At 42.1% G+C, this 21,720-nt stretch overlaps 1 protein-coding gene across 1 annotated transcript in view; it reads right to left on the bottom strand.

Moving 5' to 3' along the window:
- Positions 1–3,108: 3,108 nt before the first annotated feature.
- LOC107517669 (transmembrane 4 L6 family member 1-like) overlaps positions 3,109–21,720 on the bottom strand; it is a 38,055-nt gene continuing 19,443 nt past the window's right edge. Inside the window, 8 exon segments of the mRNA XM_036221567.1 lie at positions 3,109–3,129; positions 3,285–3,471; positions 5,820–5,965; positions 7,473–7,538; positions 11,471–11,653; positions 14,038–14,074; positions 14,076–14,130; positions 14,133–14,207. Coding sequence (XP_036077460.1) covers positions 3,109–3,129; positions 3,285–3,471; positions 5,820–5,965; positions 7,473–7,538; positions 11,471–11,653; positions 14,038–14,074; positions 14,076–14,130; positions 14,133–14,207 — 770 coding nt within the window.

Raw genomic sequence — 21,720 nt, 5'->3', positions numbered from 1 at the left:
GCTTCATTTCCATCCCTCCACTCCCCGTAGTGCATCTCCTTCTTTTGAAATTATTTTCTGCCCATTTGACTTGGAGAAATACTGAATGTTGATCTGTCAACGAGTCTTTGAGCCACGAGTTTCTCTCAAGTCAGTGTGAGACCTACAAGAGTGTTTCACCAGACGTGATAGACAGATGAGTCTTCTAGATAGTGTTCATAAAATGGTAAAATCATTTTGTTCGCATATATTTATAATTATACGAATCATCCTGGCTTAACCTGGCAAACGTGGAAATTGATATACTATATAACAAAGTATAAAGAATGAAATGGAAAGATTTGTGAAACTCTCCCAGAAGAGCTTTGTGGTTCATATTTCTAATAATGCGTGTATCATATTATATAAACATTGTCATAATCTGCAGTAAAATCAATATTTAACATCCACAATATGAGTTTGGAAAAAAAAATGTCAGTCAACTCTGGTCTGGAAAACATATGGTTTTCCCCGAGAGAGTAAGGAATATAAAAAGATGAGATATGCTTGAAGACACAGAGATGGAAGGGAAATTATCGCCTTTCCCATTTTCCCCTCACATCGGGGTGGCTGTGCATTTAGATTTTCCCGACTGCTTTAACCTCTTCTTCCAGAACTGAGGGCCCTTCAATCCCTCCTTTCTCCAGGCACTTTTGCTTTGCACACTGTAGGAAACTCAGGAAGCAACTGTCATGTAGCCAAAGAGTAGACCTAAGCCTGCCTCGAAAATCGATGATTTCGACGTAATTTCAGAGAGCTATTTCCTATTTGTCAATAAACACTTTTACAGGATTAATCATGAATCACATTATGGCCAGCACCACGTTTCAAACGAGATGGTGCTCTTCCCGCCCCCAAAAGCCCTTGATGGTGTGCATTACCCAGCCCTTTACGAGCTGGAGCCCCGCCCAAGGGCAGCGTGGTGGCTCCTCTACCCACTTCATTGGCCACAGAATGCTTGCACTTTGGTGTCTGTAAGAATGAGTTCCTTTTACGCACCAAGAGAACAACCACAAGAGGGCCTTTTGCCAGAGGCAGAACACTTTTCTCCTCCCTTGCTTCAAATCCATCACTTTACTCAGAGGTGTTTTAATGGAGAATAGCTAATAAAGCTTTTTGCTTTGGATTTTTTTTTCCTCCCCAGGAAACAGTATTTGGGGCATATACAGCCCTTCTATCTGGTGGACTGACTGTACTAAAACCTATACCTCCCCAAGCCCTGACACCCTCACAGCGCTGTCAGGGCTGAGGGAACAACCTCGGGTACAGTGCAGTGTTGGGCTCAGTGCAGAGTATTTAGCGCATCTCTCATCTGGATTGTATGTGTCGGGCTTCATGCCAGTGGAGAGCTCAGGGGAAACTAAAGAAACAGGTTTTGCAGGGCACTCAGGCTTTGGTGACACCAGCAGGGCCACCCAATTCATTTTAGTTGAATAGGTTGTTTCTGCACAAGGCAGCATGCCCAGATGAGTGCAGGGGCTGCTCCCTTGTTCCCTGGTGTGGGGCTGTGTATGAATTTCCCGAGGGCACTGTAACAAACTACTACTAACTGGGTGGCTTAAAATAACAGACATTTATTCTCTCCCAGTTCTGGAAGCTAGAAGTCTCAAATCAAGATGTGGGCTGGGTTCTGGAGGCTGAGAGGGAGAATCTGTTCTATGGCTCTCTCCTAGCTTCCGGTAGTTGCCACAGTCTTTGGCATTTCTTGGTTTATGGCCCCATAATGTCAGTCTCTGCCTCTGTCTTCACATGGCCTTCTTCTTTGTGTGTGAGCTTCTTTCTCCTTCTAAGGACACTAGCCATTTTAGATTTAGGGCCCACCCTAATTCCATATGACTCCATCTTAACTAACTACAACCCCAAAGACCCTATTTCCAAAGAAGGTCTCACTCTGAGGTTCCTGTTAAACATACATTTCAGGGGCGGGAACATTATTCAACCCAGTATAAGCTGCATCAACCTGCAGAAGGCACCTTTTTAAATTTTGCCATTGGCTCCATCAGCTTGCCAAGTTGTATCCTCTGCTTTATTTTCTATTTTGTGCGAAGGTGCCACATGGGCTAGCAGGGGCCCTGGATATCATCTATCAAAGCAGTCGGCTATGCAGGAGCCATTAGTTTGCAAGGTTCCTGTCCCAGGGCTCTGTGAAAACTGCCATAGTTTGTATGGCACATTCAGTTTTCAAAAATGTTTGTTTCAATGACAGTAAATAAACCTGAAGAGAAAACTTCCAATTCCTGCTATTACAGCAGGCTTAAAAAAAAAGAAAAAAAGAAAAAAGGACACCAGTGGTAAGAGAATGTTAACCCCAAAAAATCGTTCCAAGAGAAAAGGGTTTTGTGGTCAAATAAGACCAGAGAATTGCGCATCTGCTATTCTCTTCCAAATTAGCAATGCACATTGGCTTTGTAAAGGTTCTGACAAGTCCTGCAGTAGAGAGACCTATTAAACTTTGTTTAATCCAGTGTATTTCCAGTTAATTTGACCACAGAGTTTCCTCCAATCCTTTTTTTTTTTTTTCTGTAAATGAATAACACCTATTACAATCCATGGAACTAGTGTACAAGCAATAAACTCTGAGATCTTCTGGAGAGTGGTCTAGAATATAAATGTTAGAATCAGGCTCAAATTCAAAACTTAGATTCATTGACTTCAGACAAGTAAACCAAACTTCTCTGAGCCTGAGTTTTCTCATCTGCAAGGTGGCATTATAGTGCCGCTTGCTTTATAGGGTTAATCGAAATAACAGAAAAAGTGCTTAGACAGGGCCTGGAATATAGTAACAACTGAATACACTTAAGCATTTATTATTATATTACTTTTTTATTTCTATGATCGTATATCTCTATGATTTCTTATATAAATCTTAGAGGTCATTTGGGGGAAACAACACTCTTGAATCTAGCAAAGAAGATGAAATTTGCAAAACTGTTGTCGTTTTATAAAAGTCTACACTGGTAAGAAAGTTGTATTTTTTTATTTTTCCCTCAGCTTCTCAGAACTCTGGAGATTGACATCCAGCAAATCCAGTCCTTCTGAACCTGGGAAACTCTCTTTTGTCTGTCAATCAGTTGTGATTTCTTAGGCTAGTCATAAACCAGTTATGTTCACCTGAAAGAAAATTAAGCCCAAAGGTGCAAATTAAGTTGCATGTTTCAAAAGGCATTTTCTAGTTACTGGCTTACCACTGGGAGTATGAGGTTAGAGCAGTGTGACTAGGTCAGGGGGAAGTGACTTTTAAATTCCTGGGTTCTAGAAGCACCAACCTGTCCTTTTCGGATGCAGGTATCACAGTAGATGTCACAGAGTCCACTGACGACTTGGCTAAGGCAGAGTATAGCTTCCATCACACCTATCCCCAGGAGAGTGGAAAACAAGACCACATTCCAGAGGACAATATGCTCAGGCTCTTGGCAGATGGCCCAGGTGGGCTGGTTGAATAAGTAATTGCCCCTGCCAGGACAGAGGAGAAAATGAGGCTGGCTTTGAGAAACAATAAAGGGAGGGAGCTACTACTTACTAGCATGTGAGGAGCACCAGTCTAATACAGGAAGTTACGAAGCCTTAGGGTCTTCATTGCTGTCATCTTCATAAAGACAGCAGATTTACCATCGTCCATCAGCGAGAGAGTTGAAAGCACCCTCTCTCTGACAGCACATCTCAGCAAGGCGTTGTGGATGCAGACATAGCCACACAAGAGGGCATATAAAGAATCAGGAGACCCTAAGCTACAAGATTTTAACTGCTATAAGGATCTCAGAGGCAGTAGGACTGGTTAAGAACTTAGGCTTCAAAGTCCCACAGACCCAGGTCCTAACTCCAGCTCCCTCACTAAGAAGTTCTACATAAGTTTCTTAAATGCTTCCGTACATCAGATTTCATGTGTGTAAAATGGGGTTAAAAATAGCATCAATACCGTAGAGCGGTTAGGAGGATTAGGTAAGATGTTAGCACGATGCCCTCTTTGCAGTTGGCAATAGGTTTTAGTTATATCATAATTATTATCATGGAAAGGAGGAGTCTAGAGGTCCAGAGTAGCTGGAGAAGGATTCATGGGGAAATTTGAAGTGACCTGGCCTGGAAGGAGGCAGTAGCAGAGAGAAGAGCAGTGAATTGTAAAAAGAAATAGCACATAAGCAAAAACTGTAAGAGAATTTTGGAATTAAAGTGTACTAGTTGGACAAAAAGAAAATGAAATAGGTTTCAGGGCCTATTTCATAGTGCTGTGTATTATTTGCTATCTCTGTCTCTATTTCTACCTTCATCCATATTCATATTCATATCTACTGAGTTCCCAATGAGACTGCAAATTCCTTAAATGTAAGGATTTCTTGGTCAGCATCTTTACATTTTACAAAAAACCCTTTGGCTAATCTATGGCAAAAGGATTGAAAGGCAAAATGGAACTGGAATACTGTTGCTTCCTAAATTCGGCCAGGAGTTTACCAGGTGTAATCCAAATTGGCCCAAACACAGAGGGCAGGGAGAGACCAAAGGAAAAGGCAGACCACTCCAGATTGGTAGGTGGCAGGTTTAATGAGCAAGAGAACTTATTTAAGAGGCTTGTATTGAGGCCACAGATGAGTAGTTTTCTGTACCCGCCTGCCAGAATCTTAAAAAGTTTTTATAGAGAGGCCCTAACTGGATTCAGTCACGTACACTGTTCAGATGGTCTTAGCACCACATTTCTATTTCAAGACTTATCCTTGGAGCAGCTTCTGGGAATGGGGAAGACAAGTGGACACATGTTCCAAGGCCAGGGGAGAGGGTCGGGAGCCTCCGATTTCCTGGGTCTGGCTAGCAGATTGACTGGCAGTCACAGCTTCTTGATGACCTCTCCCAATAGATACTTGTTGGAGGTCTATTGTGTAGCAGTGGAGGCAGAGGGTTTTAGAGATTTAGAATGGGGTGAAGACAGGCTAGGTAAAGAGCAGTGTATATTCAGGATATATTGTCAAGGTGGAATTGACAAGATTTAGTGGTTGATTGAACATGGGAAGTGAGAAGAGAGAAGAACCAAGATGATTCACAGGTTTTAGGTGTCATCTGATGGGATGGGGATGACCGAAAGGAGATTTGTGTGGGGACATCAGGGTTTTGGCATATTAATATTGAAATGCTGTGAGATGTTCAAGAGGAAATTTCAAGGAGGTACTTAGATATCAGGGCCAACTTTCAGAAGAAGACAAACATTTTGGCATCATTTTCATAGACAGATGGGTGGTACTAATAGCCACAGGGCTGGATGAGATCTTCCAGGGAGAGAACATGAAATAAGAAGAGAAGTAGGGTCTTCCTCAATCAATTGGTGCTGGGTTTCTGTCTGTATTCCTTTAGGAAAATAAACATGCATCATAAGGCCCAGCTTTTTCAGGATTTTTGTGCAACCCCAAATTTGGTAATTAAGTCTTCCCAGTTTGACTGTGAGCAACTTGCAAATAGGCAAGTTGTCTTATTCTTCCTGTGTACATTCTTCTCTTATCACATAGCACCTAGTCAGTACTAAGCAACTCAGCACATACACACTTGAGTTTAATAATTGGGCTAATGAAGTCAAGGTATTATATTGAACACCTTGAGTGGACTGTTTAACTCATAAGCACTTCTTGCCTTGGCCAATCACCTGCTAGAGATTGTTGATTTGGGAGCAGGTATGGAAAGAGGAACAAGACACTAGATATAGATGAAAGTACCTGGTCCCAATATTGGATGGTCAATACTGAGAGCACAAACTCTTCGTGGTCATTAGCTGTATCATCATTAGCTGTTAGACACTGACAAAGACCGTGAATGTTACTCACTCTAGGCTGTCGTTCCTGAAAGGGTAGGTGTAGTTTCCACTGCCTGTGTCACAGAAGGGGCCACTGAGCAAACCCAGTGAAGAAATGATCACACAGTACACAGCCCCCACAGTGCCCTGGATGGCCAGAAGCACAGGGAACAGCAGCTGCAATGGAACAGAGTTGGAAATTCAGTACAGCCATGGGGAGGAAGGTGGTGGAAAGTCAGCTTTTTAATAATGTGACCCTCGAGTTCCCCTCGAGAGGGTTGGAACCTTTTTTTTTTTTTTTTTTTTTTTTTTTTTTGTAGATGCCAGACCAGGTTCGTGTCCTTGTTTTGCTGACCAAATGTACAAAAAATGGATGCTAGGGCTAAGAAATCCTCTATCCATCCATCTACCCCAGCTGTAATTCTAAAGAATGAAATCATCCACTACAAAACTGTGAGTGGGAAATGTGACTTATTCACCATGAACCCCCAGTGTCCACACACTGCCTGGCACATAAAGTAAGTGTGCTGCCAGTCCCTTGTCTACACTGGTGGTAGACTTCAGGAATTGATCTCAGTGCTCTTCCCCTCCAACCCTGGATGAGGCCTCACAGTGCTCCTCCAAACAGAGTGACTGATCAATTGATGCTGGCGCTTTAAATGAAACCTATCTGCTATTCTGGCGGTGGGTCTTCCATAAATGTGTGTTGTATGGTTGGGTGAGTAAATGAATAATCATTTTTTTTAAAGCCTGAGTCAGTGACCAACATAGGCTTTGTATTGTGTACAAACTTCATAAATATGTGTTGATTGGGCGGGTGAGTGTGTGACAGCGACCAGAGTGTCAAGGAAAGGAGACCTTCTGGCATATTAGCGCATTAATGAATTGGGGTAAAGCTGAGGGATTTGTTTGCTTCAAAGCCTAAGCTTTTATCCTTGATACATCCATGTCTGGAATGAGGGAAAGGGGTGGCTGGAGGTGAATGGAATGATTCAGGGAGCTCTTTGGAGATGGCCTTCAGCTGATGTGGGGCTAAGGTCTCAGTGAAGGATCTGATTGGAAGCTACAAGGGTCGGGACAGGGAACTTTTGGAGAAGTAAAAGGAAATGAGATGGCATATGAACTAGAAATGTAAGAGAGCAGTGGACAACTTGCTGTAATCAGGGACAAGATATAAATATTTAATGGATGAACTTATAGCATGTCAGCTTTTTGTTCTTCACAGGGCATTGTAAGAAAATGCCTGTGAAAGTATTTTTGAGAGTACAATATTTAATGTCCCTTCTCACTGGAATCCCAGTTCTATGATGTGTTGCCCCATTGGCTACTGGGAAGATGGGAAAGACAAAGGATGGGAGGGTCCTAGACCTCCCCATAGACAGATGGGCAGGTAGAAACACAAACCACTGAACCCCAACAGGCTGGTCTACCAGAGCTTGTAGGCTTTGTTTCCACTGCAAATGGCTCTCCTCACATCCTCTCCAGTCTCGTTTTTCCTGGGATCTCATGCAGCAGCCCTCATCTCAGTTGGCTAGAACCTTGCATAATATCTCTATGCTTCAAAAGTAGCATTGGTCAAGAGTGTATCCTTCAAAAGAACCAAAGCTCATGGCCTAGGAAATAAGCCCTTTGGGGGTGGGTGTGGGTGGGAGGTTAAACAGTCTGTAGAGCCCACAGTACTTACCCCACACCTGTGAGCACAGCAACCCTCTCTACCTCCTCTCAACAGCATTAGTGCTGGCACCATAACCTGTTTCAAGAAAAAAAAAATGCTTGCATAATGAAGGGAATTTTACCTTTTTGGAACAGGTTTTGATTGTGTCTCTAGCTATTTAAAAACGCCTAATGATTTTTCATTGCCTGTAGAATGCAACACAGGCCCTGGGGTTTGTACTTGAGCTCCTCACAGCCTGGTTTTGCCCTGCCTCCAGAGCCTCACCTCTCCTCCATCATGTGGACCTGCTGACAGAGCAGTTTATGGGCTAGCCACCAGAGAAGACCCAGGACTTTCCTGCCTCTGGGCCTTGGAATACGCCTTTCCCCCTTTGCTATCAGATAATCTCATCTTTACCCTCCAATGGTCAGTTTAGATGTTATCTCCTGAACAAACCCCACACTCTCCTTTCCAACCCCAAAGACATACTCACTTCCTAGTCTTGAGACCTGTGAATGTTACCTTATATGATTAAAGACGGGATTAAGTTAGGATCTTAATAAAAGGAGTTTATTTGGGCCCTAAACACAATCATACAGAAGGAGTTTTCAAAGACAGACACACAGAGGAAAAGGCAGAGGCAGAGACTGTGAAGATGAAGGCAGATTGGAGTGATGCAGCCACAAGTCATGGAATGCCAATAGCCACCAGAAGCTGGAAAAGGTGAGGAACGGATTCCCGCCTAGGGCCTAGAACATGGGGCTCCTCTAACACATTTACACAGAGCTCTGGCCTTCAGAACTGCAAGAGAATACATTTTTGATGTTTAAGCCACCAAGTTTGTGGTAATTTACTATAACAGCATGGGAAACTACATCTCCTCTTTGTAGTTTTCAGTGACCCCCGCCAGGCAAATTGATGGTTCCTGAGCACAATGCATCTCCTTCTCCCCTGGGCTGTGAGCTATGGGAGTCAGCAGCTCTTGCCCCAGGGCCCAATAAAGAATTGGACCCAATGACATAGTGGTAAAATTTGTGATGACATTTCTCCACGTTTCTTCTGGTAGTATGGGGTAGGAGAAAGTGCACTAGCATCGTAAGACCATGGGCCAGGAACAAGAAATAAATACATAATGGAGGAACTTAACTTTATGAAAAAATCACCTCATCTGAGAAAGGGTTGATGATGTGTTTGCTGATGCAAGCATCTGAGAGATCCCCAGTCCTCACAAAGGTTAGACTAAGATATGTCCTGAGAGGAGTATGGTTGGTAAGTAGTTGATGCTAAAGATGACTGCTACCTACTCAGACGCATTCTTTCACCTGATAGTCTGAGGGACGTATATGTGTAGAGGCAGCGGATGAGGGTGCAAACTCACGTGACTTTAGAAGTTGGGCAGGTAATTTTAAGTAAGAAAAATACCCTAGTATAACCAATGGGGAGAGGAGGAGATTGTAGAGAACTAAAGGGTGTGTACCCCTACCAAGGGTATTCAAGTCACTGTAAAGGAAAACACATAGGCACTGCACAGAACGAACTTGAACCAGCTCTCAGCCGGTTTGCAAATTTTGTGAAGGCTTGATGAGGGCTGGGGTAGTTACATGATATCTAGTAAAAGGAGAACCACGGTTTGAGGATTTGACAGTGTGTGTCCACAGTGCTGGGGGAGAGAGTGTAGAGTACCTGATTATCAGCTCTCTCTCTTTCACAGAAGTAGGTGTATCTGACCATCACAACTCCATAACACTAAATACAAAGATGGTTCAACCTCCCTTTGCTCTGATTTCTTTATGGCTGACATTGAATGAGCAGTAGCCATGGGCCAGACTTGGGACTGGGTGCTCTCTATGTGATTTCCTACGATGCTCACTATAACCACAGGAGATGGCTATTATTGATATCCTCATTTTACAGAGAGAGAGAAACTGAGACTCAGGGAGGTACAGCACTGTGACTATGATCTCACAGCTCAAATACACCCCCTTCTCTCCAACCCCATGGCCACTGCCTTAGTTTGCCATAGAGCTGGGCGCATGTGAAGTCATATAGTGAACACTAAAGACCGATTGAACAAAGAAAGAAGAAAAAGAGGGAAGAAAAAAGGAAAAGAAAGGGAAAGAAAAAAGAGAAAGAGGGACTGGCTCATTGGTTTTTACTTAATGCAGCTCTATGGACTGGTTTGGTCCTGTTTACGTTATTCCCATTTCACAGTGAACATACAAATGTAACCATCTTTCTAGGAGATCTTGGGAGCTATAGTTGGACAAGCTGGCTGGTGGTAAGGATTGTGATGGAGACATAGTGTTAGGTCCCTGACTGAGTCAGGCTCCATTCTCCAGACCAGAAAATGTCTTCCCTCTGGGTCGCTCTTTCAATAAACATTCTGAGATTCTGCTAGTAGGAAACCCACATCTCAAGCTGCTTGACTCTTCTCCATAGTCACTGTATTTGCTCATTTATATCTTGAGAGAAGTTGGGTGCTGATGTTCCTTATATTCTACAGATGAGGAGAGTGAGTATAGGAATATGCTTGGCGGTGGAGCTGAGACATGCAAACCTGTCCATCAGAAATAAGCAGCAAAGGTAAGAGGCAGGAGACAAGTGCTGGGCTGGATCTGCAGAGGAGGTGGGGGAGCTGGTAATCTGAGCCTGGAAAGAGGACATATTGCATTTTACTGGCTGTCAAGTTTGTGCCGGGTGCTCTGTATACATATCTCATTTAATGCCTCCACCTGCTTGTTGAGATAGCGTGATTCTCCTTTTACTAAAGCTCAGGATGGTCGCACTACAGGTCGGGGCAGACTCATTATTTGAGCAGGGTCCGTCAAACTCATAGTTCTGCGCTGCTCTTTAGGAATGGCTCTGAGCTGAGACCCAGACAATCTCGGGCCAGGTATTGCTGATTGAGATATTCTCTTGTGCAAGATGGCCCAGCCTCTGTTGTAGATACGAGGGGTGGTTCATCAGTGGATACAACTTGAGACAACACTGTATCTACTACTACTGTGTGGAAAGAAGAAGCAGGAAGGGAGGTGGTCACCTTTTTTTGAGGTTCTTTATGCCTCATGCATTCATCCATCCATTGAGCACCTACTCAGTGCCTGGCATTGGGGTGCCATATAATCAAGTGATCTTTCCATAAAGGACCATTGGATACCTGGGAGAGGAGGAACCAAATGGAAACAAAAGTGGAAAGGAAGAGAAACAATGTCTACCTCAGGATGGAGGTCAACAAACTAAAACAAATGAAACCCAGCAAGTTGCCTGTTTTATGAATAAAGTTTTACTGGAACATAGCTATGTCCATTTGTTTACGTATCATCTTTGGCTCCTTTTGTCCTATGACAACATAGCTGAGTAGGTGAAACAAGTGACCACTTGTCCTGCAAAGCTGGAAATGTTTATCATTTAGCCTTTTACAGAAAAAGTTTGCCAACCCCATAATTTTTTTTGTACACCTACAGCAGCCAGTATTCCTAGGTGGAATCCCATCCAAGTACTAACCACGCCTGACTCTGCTTAGCTTTCAAGATCAGACAAGATTGGGCTGTTTAGGGTGGCCTGGCAATAGATGCCAACCCCATGGTTTTGCCTAGAGAAGCCTTGATGGGAGTGACACAATTTATTTTTCAAGTCAGTGATGAATATGACAAATACTCAGTTATTGTTCTCTTTATAAAGTAAATCTTTTATATAGTTAACAGCCACATAGTAAGCTCTAGTCTCAGTCAGCACTTTGTTAAGTAGGCACTCAGAGGGCAAAGGTGAATGAGAGTTGGGCTCCGTTTCCGAGGAGCTCACAGCCTAATGGGGGAGGTGGGGACATGAAAAGATACTTGCAGCAAGATGCGCCAAGCACAATGTGGAAAGTGTTTATGTATCATGTGTTGTGGGGTACAGAGCAGCTGGCTATGCTCTGGGGGCCCAAGGAAAGTGGCCCCAAGATGATATAATTGCTCCATGACTTACAGGGTATTTAGGGGCACCCTTCACCTGGAGAAGGTAAGCTAGCTAAACCTTATTCTTACCAAGAGTCCAGCTCCGAGAAAGCCATGGAAAAACCAGACCAAGTCTGTAATCTTGGCAAGCTCCAGCACCTGTCCATTGGGAAAGTACAGCAAAAGGTTGGAGATGATGGCAGCGGTGGCCAAGGTCAACAGCAGCAAGCCCGTGTACCTGGAGCTCATGTCAGAGCACATGGTGAATTCTCCCTGGAAGAGAGAGAAAACCGGGAAATTGCCTGCTTCAGCCGCTGCAGAATCAGGAGAAAGTACACCTGCCACAGAGCCCCAAGAGCGAGGTGCCAAGCTCAGCTTCGCCATCGATAGGCAGTTTGACCTAGGGAGGCACTTCACCTCTCTGAGCCTCAGTTTCTTCTATAAAACAGAAAAAATATCAACTTCCTAGATGGTGGTATGTGGAAAAAAGGAAGTAAAATAAATGTGAAAGCAGCTGGTTCACAGTAGGTGTTCCACAGGCTTTCTTTAAAAGACTGAGAGGACTGAGGTAATGTTTAGGAAATTACTGGTACCCTGTTCTGGTTCTCTCATCCACTCCCAGAGGAATTCCAATGGTGATTATGAACTAGGTGCTGGGTCCAAACCCTCCACCACTTAGCAGCTGTGAGACCTAGGCCAAGTTATTTAACCTCCCTCACCTCAATTTCCTCATCTGTAAAATGGGGCTGACAGTAGCAGTCCCCTTGTGGAGTTGTCGAGAGGATTCAAATAAGATAATATATTCAAAATATCCTCACACAAGGCTCTCAATGCATGGTAGCTAGAGACTAAAGAACTGAGGAGATTCAAATCATCATCTTGGCCTCTCATTTTATTTATGTGGAAAACTTCCTTCCTTATTTTCTTTGTCGATTGAGTTTATTGAACCTAAAGTTTTCAGAGAAGCCATGCTGGGAGCACCTGGAGAGAAGGAAAGGTTTTGCATCTTGTTTCCTCTCTGTGTTCACTGCACCCGAGCATACATGAGATTAGAGTGAAGTCAGTTATTCACTTGCTGAGTGCAGGCTGCCAAAGAAGCATGCGGAACACACCTCTGCGACCTGGAGAGGTATTCTAGTTTCGTGGTAGGTGGCACTCTCCTAACAGTTCTTTGTGCCCATTCCGACTCAGATTCCTGTTGAGACTGGCTCATGAATAGCAGCTCATCACTCCCCCAGACCCCAGGCACAAGGGTCTGGTGCCATGGCCGGCCCATCCCAGAGGGGGAACCTGGAGCAATTTGCAAACCCAGGGCCTCTCTTTGGGGACAAAAACCAAAAAATGTCCGGCCTTAGCTTTCTGCTGCCACTGAAGATTCAAATAGCTATTAATGAACAATGGTTTAAGTGGGATGATAACGTCTGGGGTCTTATTTCTATCTACTATCTAAATTCAGGGCTGCAGAAAGCTGATGCCTAAATGGAGTGCTGCCTCTGGCTCCTTTGTTTGGGTGAAGGAGATTGAAACTGCTGACTTCAATCCCCATTATGACCCTTAACAGCAGTGATCATGAAAATTTAACACTTAGGGGGAAATAATACTGGATGATGTGCAATAACAACACACACAACTATTGCTACTTGCTCAAGGCACATTGTAGACATTATTTCATTTAATCCTCAGAACGTCCCCATGAGGTAATAACTCCACAGCTCCTTTAGGGAACAGGCTTATACGAGTTAGATAAGATTCCAGTGTCTCCCAGCGGTCAATGATAGACTGGATATCAAATGTAGGTATGCTCATTTCCACCTTGTTATTCCCAGTTAGGGCAGATGAGTAGGAACTGGAAGCACTGAGAAGCCAGGGCTGTTAAGCCTTCTTACATCCTGTAAAAGAGTAAAAAACCAACAGCCCGCATTTGTTCCTTAAAACCTGATGTCACAGCTCTTACTGCAATGAATACAGTTATGCTCACTCTCCAGGAAAATTGCAAATCTTAAGAGAAAGGGAGAGGAGGTGGAGACTTGGGCCACAGTTGGAAAAGGGGACTAAGTAGCACTCAAGATTGTCACTTAATTAAACAATAGGAAGCTGATCATTCTCTTGGGTCATGACAGAGAATGTTAGAGCTACTAAGGACTCTTAGAAATCCAATCCCTTCATTTCATAGACCCTGGGAGTTAAAATGATTTGTTCAAGATAATGCAGTTAGGTAGTTAGAAATAATAGCAAAATGAGTCGTGGTCATGTTCGCAGGCATGATCTCATTTGGTTCCTCAGTAGTCCCGTTACAGAAACATCATTATTATACTTATTTAATGTATTTGTCTCTGGACATTCTGAGGCTCAGAGAAACTAAGGAACTTGTCTGAGGCCACGCAGCTTGTAATGGAGCCACTGGCCTTCTGAGTCTATCCCATTCCTATAGCTTTTGACCTTAGTGGGTAGGACAATCAGAAGCCCTTGAGTTCATTATTCACAGACTTCATTTCAACTTGTCAAACAATTGTACCCGAAGTGTGGGTTTGGGCAGCTTGGTTGCTGCACTGAGGCTTTTAGGCCAGCTGTGTAGCACCTGGCTGTGAAGACCTGCTTTCAACACCAATCCTGCTCATTCTTAAGCAGAAACACATAGACACCCATCAACCCAGTACCTCTTCAGTGGGCAGTTGGTGCACAGGCACGTTGGGAGTCCCTCCTGGCAAGGCACCCTGGCCCTACTAGGCCAGCAGCAGTGAAGGCTCCAGTAATCCGTGTTGCAGTTACAGAGAATCTTCTGGTTCAGCTGATGGAAGTTTCTGGGCAGGATCCTGGACCCTTCCACCTTTCAGGAGGCACAAGGTAAACACTTAGTAGATGTCAGACAGCAATAAGTCCTGGGCACCCACTTTACAGGACAGCTTAGGCATTTAACCATAGCTGCCTACTCTTCCCTGAAGCCCCCTCAAGGACAAAGCCCCTTGTCTCTTTGGAGACTGAGGCCTGAAACCTTTCCAGGGCCCTCTGAGGCCCCTCGGCACTATGGCATACTAGATTCCAAGAGACACAGGGGCTCTCCTTTTCTTATTTGGCCCCACCTCTCTCCTGCTCCCCCTGGACTGGGCAAAGTGGCTCAAATTCTCCCAGTAAGAGCTGGCATTGCTTCCCCTACCAGGTGGCCTCAGGGGAGGAGCCCAGCCACCCAGCCGCAAAGGCGCTTATTGCACTCTGCTCCTCTCTCTGGGTCACTCCTGATAACCTCTGAAAAGTTTCCTGGGCGGGTGTGTTTCCACTGAGCCGAGGTGGAAGAGGATATAGGGAATACGATTGCTCTGGATGTCGATGGCAGGGCAGGCCCATCAGCCCTGTGTGAACACATGTGGGAAAGGCCCAGGTTATTGACTGGGGATTGGGGTAGGTGTTAGAGGGACATCTTGTCATCTTGCAGCTCCCCTACTCAAGGCTCAGGGTTATTGGCCAATCATACCCCATGCTGATGGGCGGTTGGGCCTCCCGGCTGGGTTTGGTTTTCCAGCTGGACTTGGTGTCTCTGCCAGTCAAGGATTGTCAAGGAGGTCCTCTCTCACTTCTCACCATTCCTCTGGCCCCCAAAGCTGTGATATTAATGCAGCAAGAGATGAATGAAGTGTAACCACCTGGGGCGTGGTGCCAGGAATCTGGTTACCTAATCACCCCGTGGAATGAGCTTCAAATGGCTCTGCTCCATGTCTATCTCGGCTTTCGCAGTCAGTGACCAATGGTGGCCATGGGAGAATGGCCTCTTTGTCTTTGGTCTGGCTGCCATCCCTTTCTGCCCATGAGAACACATTTCCCTTTAATAATCTACCAAGTTTTAGTTTTCCTACACAGTGACCACCAGTGTGTTACTAAACCTCTGAGAAAGTGAAATCAAGTGATTCTATAATCAGATACCTGGCTCCCAGGGCCTAAGGTGTCGTAATTTGTAATCTACGTTGTAGCAAAGTGCTCTCCTATGCTGTGCCTAAACTGTTCTCTTGGTAACCCCAAGGGGCTGCCAGATATTTTTCCTCATTATTCAGGTAGGGAAACAGGATCAGAGAAGATCTGACCTACAAAGCAGTGGAATCATGAGAGAATTCAAAATAGTCATTTTTGAGCTCGTCCTATGGCATTAACCTGAACTTCCGAGCTTGGGCTGTCCCACCAGAGTCAATTCTGGCCCTCAGGTCTCCCCTGCCCTGCCTACCATCTGCAGAAAGTGCCTGGACATGCTGCCCATGATAATTTCTCCACCTTCTTTTTTTCTTGTCTGCTGGCTGGATGCAGAGATCCTAGGGGATGCTCGTGCCACAAGATTTTTTAGCTCTATCTTCCACCCCCACCTTCCAAACTACATAACTCCGGTTCCTGAGCCTTTTAGGTTTTAGGGCTGGACTCCATGGCATTCATGTTGGTATCCTCTGCTGGCATTTAGAGATCAGCTTTCTCCCTGCTAAGTTGGTTCCCACCCTTACATTTGCTTTTCACCTCCCCCAAACACATTGACATTTCCTGTTCTGTGATCTCATCTGTTCTTTTAAATTATTTAACTGTGTTTTTGGAGGGTGAATCCAGGAGAGGGAAGAGACAAACCACAGACACAATTCTAATGATTAAGCGGCAGTCGTAATTGATCATTTTTAGAACCGACACTGGAGATGCAACATTTTATTTTATTTTTTTAAATGCCAGTTTATTTTTTTTTCATACTATATATACATATATTTTTTTAACATTTAATTTTTTTATTTTCCTCCTCCCTCCTCCCTTCTGATAACCACTAGTCCATTGTCCATGTCCATGAGAGTCTGTTTGTTTGTCCTGTTCATTTGTTGCTTTTAGGTATATGTCCCATATATGTGATATGTGATTTTCAACCTTTTCTGTCTGGCTTATTTCACTTAGCATGATTGTCACAAATGGCAGTATTTCATCTCTTCTATGGCTGAGTAATATTCCATTGTATATATGTACCACAGCTTCTTTAGCCAATCATCTATCATAGGACACTCTGGTTGCTTCCATGTCCTGGCCACCATGAATAGTGCTGCTATGAACATCAGTGTGCAAATATCTTTTCGAATATGAGTTTTCAAGTCTTTAGGGTAAATACCCAGTAGAGGGATTGCTAGATCACATGGTCTATCAATTCTTAGTTTTTTGAGGACACTTCATACTGTTTTCCATACTGGCTGTGCCAATTTGCAGTTCCACCAGCAGTGTATGAGGGTTCCTTTTACTCCACATCCTCTCCAGCATTTGTTATTACTTGTCCTGTTGATTGCAGCCATTCTAACAGGTGTGAGATGCTATCTCATTGTGGTTTTGATCTGCATTTCCCTAATAGCTAGTGATGTTGAGTATCTTTTCATATATTTGTTGGCCATTTGCATGTCTCCTAGGGAGAAGCATCTATTCAAGTCCTCTGCCCATTTTTTTGATCCAATAGTTTGTTTTCTTTTGTTGTTATTGAGTCGTATGAGTTCTTTGTATATTTTGGATATTAGGCCCTTATCAGAAGTGTTGCTTGCAAATATATTTTCCCATTTGGATGGTTGTTTCTTTACCTTGTTGATGGTTTCTTTTACTGAGCAGAAGCCTTTTAGTTTGATATAGTCCCATTCATTTATTTTAGCTCTTACTTCCCTTGCCTTTGAGGTCAAATTCATAAAATTCTCTTTAAGCCCAAAGTCCTTGAGTTTCATTCCTATGTTTTCTTCTCTGCATTTTATTGTTTCAGATCTCATATTTAGGTCTTTAACCCATTTTGAGTTAAGTTTGGTGTATGGTGATAGACAAGAGTCTAGTTTCATTCTTTTGCAAGTGGCTTTCCAGTTTTCCCAGCACCACTTATTGAAGAGGCTTTCCTTTCTCCCCTGCATATTTTTGTCAAAAATATTTTGCCCATATAAATATGTTTTTTTTTTCTGGGATCTTGATTCTGTTCCACTTGTCTGTGTGTCTATTTTTCTGCCAATACCATGCTGTTTTGATTATTGTTGCTTTGTAGTATAATTTGAAGTCGGGCAGAGTGATGCCTCCAGCCTCATTCTTTTTTCTCAGGATGGCTTTGGCAATTTGGGGTCTTTTGTGCTTCCATACAAATCTGATGATATTTTCTTCTATTTCTTTAAAAAATGCCAATAGGATTTTGATGAGGATTGCATTAAATCTGGATAATGCTTTAGGTAACATGATCATTTTAACTATGTCGATTCTTCCAATCCAAGAACACGAAATACCTTTCCATTTCTTTGTATCTTCTTCAATTTCTTTTAATAGGGTCTCATAGTTTTCATAACTTCTTTTTCTGACTCTTCATTATTAAAGTATAGGAACACTGGATTTTTGAATGTTGGTTTTGTATCTGTAGACTTTACTGTATTTGCTTCTTGTTTCTAGTGGTGTTCTTGTAGAATCTTTAGGGTTTTCTATATAGATAATCACGTCATCTGCAAATAGTGACAGTTTGACTTCTTCATTTCCTATTTGGATGCCTTTTATAGCTTTCTCTTGCCTGATTGCACTTCCTAGGACCTCTAATGTTATATTGAATAACAGTGGCAAAAGTAAACAACCTTGCCTTGTTCCTGATCTTAAAGGGAAGGTTTTTAGTTTTCCATCATTAAGTGTAATGTTGGCTGATGGTTTGTCATATATGGCCTTTATTATGTTAGGGTACTTTCTTTCTATACTGATTTTGTTAAGTGTTTTGATCATAAATGGGTGCTGTATCTTGTCGGAGGCTTTTTCTGCATCTATTGATATGATCCTATGATTCTTATTTTTTAATTTGTTTATGTGGTGTGTCACATTAATCGATTTGTGTATGTTGAACCATCCCCATGCCTCTAGGATGAAGCCCACTTGATTGTGGCATATAATCTTTTTAATATGTTGCTGTATTCAGTTCACTAGTATCTTATTTAGGATTTTTGCATTTGTGTTCATGAGAGATATTGGTCTGTAGTTTTCTTTTTTTGTGTTATCTTACCAGCTTTTGGTATCAAGGTAATATTGGCCTCATAAGCTGATTTGGGAATTATTGTCTCCTTTTCAATTTTTGGAAGAGTTTGAGGAGAATAGGTATTAAATCTTCTTTGAATATTTGACAGAATTCACTGGTAAAGCCATCTAGTCCTAGACTTTTACTTTTGAGTAGGTTTTTGATGATTGTTTCGATTTCCATACTGCTGATTGGTCTATTTAGATTTTCCAGTTCTTGATTCAGTCTAGAAGGTTCTATTTTTCTAAGTACTGGTCCATTTCTTCTAGGTTATTCAATTTGGTGTTATATACTTTTTCATAATATTCTTGTATGATCCTTTGTATTTCTGCAGTGTCTGTCATAAATTCCCCTCTCTCATTCCTGATTTCGTTTATTTGTGCCCTTTCTCTTTTTTCTTTAGAGAGTCTAGGCAGGGGTTTGTCAATTTTATCAACCTCAAAGAACCAACTCTTTGTTGCACTTATTTTTTTCTATTGATTTTTTTTTGTTTTCAATTTCATTTATTTCTGCTCTAATTTTGATTATTTCTTTCCTTCTGCTGACTATAGGCTTCATTCGTTCTTCCTTTTCTAGCTTTTTAAGATGACGCATTAGGTTGTTTATATGAGCTTGTTCTTGTTTTTGGAGGTAGGCCTGTAATGATATGAACTTTCCTCTTATGACTGCTTTGCCATGTCCCAAAAGTTTTGATATGTTGTACTATCATTATCATTCGTTTCTATGTATCTTTTGATTTCCCTTTTTATTTCTTCTCTGACCTGATTATTCTTTAGTAGTATGTTGTTTAATCTCCATTTATTCGTGGTTCTTTCTGCTTTCTTTTTACAGTTGATCTCTAGTTTCAAAGCATTATGATCAGAGAATATGGTTGGTATGATTTCAATCCTCTTATATTTGTTAAGGCTATCTCTGTGTCCCAGTATGTGGTCAATCCTTGAGAATGTTCCATGTGCACTAGAGAAGAATGTATAAGCAGCTATTTTGGGATGGACGGCTCTGTAAATGTCAATTATGTCCAGTTGGTCTAATGTGTCATTTAAGGATGTTATTTCCTTACTGATTTTCTGTTTGGATGATGTGTCCATGTCCAATAGTGGGGTATTTAAGTGCTGTGCTGTGATAGTGTTTTGGCCTGTTTCTTCCTTTAATTCTATTAGTAATTGCCTTACATATTTCAGGGCTCCCTGATTGAAAGCATAGATATTAATAAGTGTTGTGTCTTCTCGGTGGATGATTCCCTTTATCATTATGAAGTGTCCATAAGTATCTTTCCTTACCTTTTTGATTTTGAAGTCTATTTCGTCCAATATTAGTACTGCTACGCTCGCTTTTCTCTGAATGCTATTTGCTCGAAACATCATTTTCCACCCTTTCACTTTGAGTCTATATTTGTCTTTGGAACTGAAATGTGTCTCCTGGAGGCAGCGTACTGTTGGGTTTTGTTTTTCGATCCGTTCTGTAACTCTGTGCTTTTTTATTGGTGAGTTCAGTCCATTTACATTTAGGGTGATGTTTGAAATATGAGGTCTTCTTATAGCCATTTTATCTTTTGCTTTCTAGTAGCTCGGTGATTCCATTGCTTCCTTGTCCTTGTGCTTCTATTTTCTTTATTTTGGTTGGCTTTTGTGGGTTTTCCTTCTGTTCCTTCTTGCTTTATGTTGTATACTTCAGTTCTAAATCTTTGGCCTGTGGTTACCATTACAAATATGAAAAGGATAACTGTATATATACAGTCATCCCTTTTCTTCTGCGTGTGCTTTATCTCCATTCCGCTTTGAGAATTTGGATCTTTGAATCCTCTCCTTTTCAGTCATTGTTGTCTCATTTTGTCCCTATGTATGCTGAATATTCATTACTATTTTGTTATAGCAAATCTCTTTTTATTTTAAGCTTATAATGCTCTGTTCGTAGTAAGGGTTGCACTCCTCTGCTTTTATCAGCCTGCTATTCGCCTTACTCCTGATTATGCTTTTTTTCTTTTAATCATTTTGTTTTAGGTGAGCTGACCTCTTTTAGTATTTCCTGTAGTGCAGACCTTGTAGTGAAGAAGTCCCTCAATTTTTGTATATCTAGAAAGGTCTTTATTTCTCCTTCACATCTAAAGGAGAGCTTAGCTGTATACATTATTCTCAGCTGGTAGTTCCTTTCATTTAATAGTTTGGATATTTGATTTCACCCCTTTCTGGCTTGTAAGATTTGTGCTGAGAAGTCCAATGATAATCTAATGGGTTTTCCTTTATATTTCTTTTCCCTGGCTGCCCTGAGAATTCTGTCTTTGTTGTTGATTTTTGATAATTTTAATACAATTTGTCTTGGTGAAGACCTTTTTGGGTTGAGATAATTGGGTATTCTATTGACTTCTTGAATTCCAAACTCCAGCTCATTTCTTAGATTTGGGAAATTCTCATCAACTATTTGTCTGAAAATGCTTTCTAATACCTGCTCCTTTTCCTCCCCTTTGAGAATTCCCATTATTCTTATATTTCCTTTCCTGATGATATCAGCTAGTTTTCGTATTTTTCTTTTATTATTTTCATTCTTCAGTTTCTCTCTTCTTCCTTCTGATTTATTTCTAGATTTCTGTCTTTGATATCACTAATCCTTTCCTCCATTTGGTTGATTCTATTTCTCAAGCTTGTTATTTCATTTTTCAACTCTTGCAGTGTGTTCTTTATCTCCAGAGAGTCTATTCAGTTCTTTCTGAGGGTTTTGATCTTGCTAAAGGACTCATTCTGCTCCTCTGGTTGTTTTTTCAATTCCTGAAATTGTCGACATGATTTGTTTTGGATCTCACTGAGTTTTTTCAGAAGTATTGTGCTGAATTCCCTGCCATTTAAGTCACATATGTCTATGTCTGTAAGCTTATTTTCTGGAGATTTTTCTCTTTCTTTCTGAAATGCCTTGTCACCTTGATTGTTCATGGCGTTTGATGGACTATTTCTCTGCCTGGATATTAATGGAAATGTGTTCTCCCCCCCCCCCCCCGAAAGAAGATTTATTTTATAATGGTCCCTAGCCTGTTGCAATAGGTGTTTTTCTTTTGGTTTCCAGTAGGTGGCATCTAAGCCTCTTGGATCTCTGCTTTATATAAAGCGTTATTAATGTCTTTTTTTCTTATAGATGTTTAATCATGCTCACTACCCTCAGTCTCAGTTTCTGTCAGTGTTAGCGAAAGTTTCAGTAGCATTTACTCAGATTCCCCTGGTGCTCCACGGCATTCCATCTCGGAGGGTATGGGGGGAGGGGTCTTTGGGTTAGGGGTTGGAGACTGTGGCTCAGACTCAGTTTTGCAACCACGGCTGGTAAAAATCAACTTGTTTCTCTGCCA

The sequence above is a fragment of the Rousettus aegyptiacus genome, unplaced genomic scaffold, assembly GCF_014176215.1.
Source record: "Rousettus aegyptiacus isolate mRouAeg1 unplaced genomic scaffold, mRouAeg1.p scaffold_m13_p_5, whole genome shotgun sequence".
Classification (NCBI taxonomy): domain Eukaryota; kingdom Metazoa; phylum Chordata; class Mammalia; order Chiroptera; family Pteropodidae; genus Rousettus; species Rousettus aegyptiacus.
Note: the sequence above shows the minus strand (reverse complement) of the source record. Positions and strands in the feature narration are given on the sequence as shown.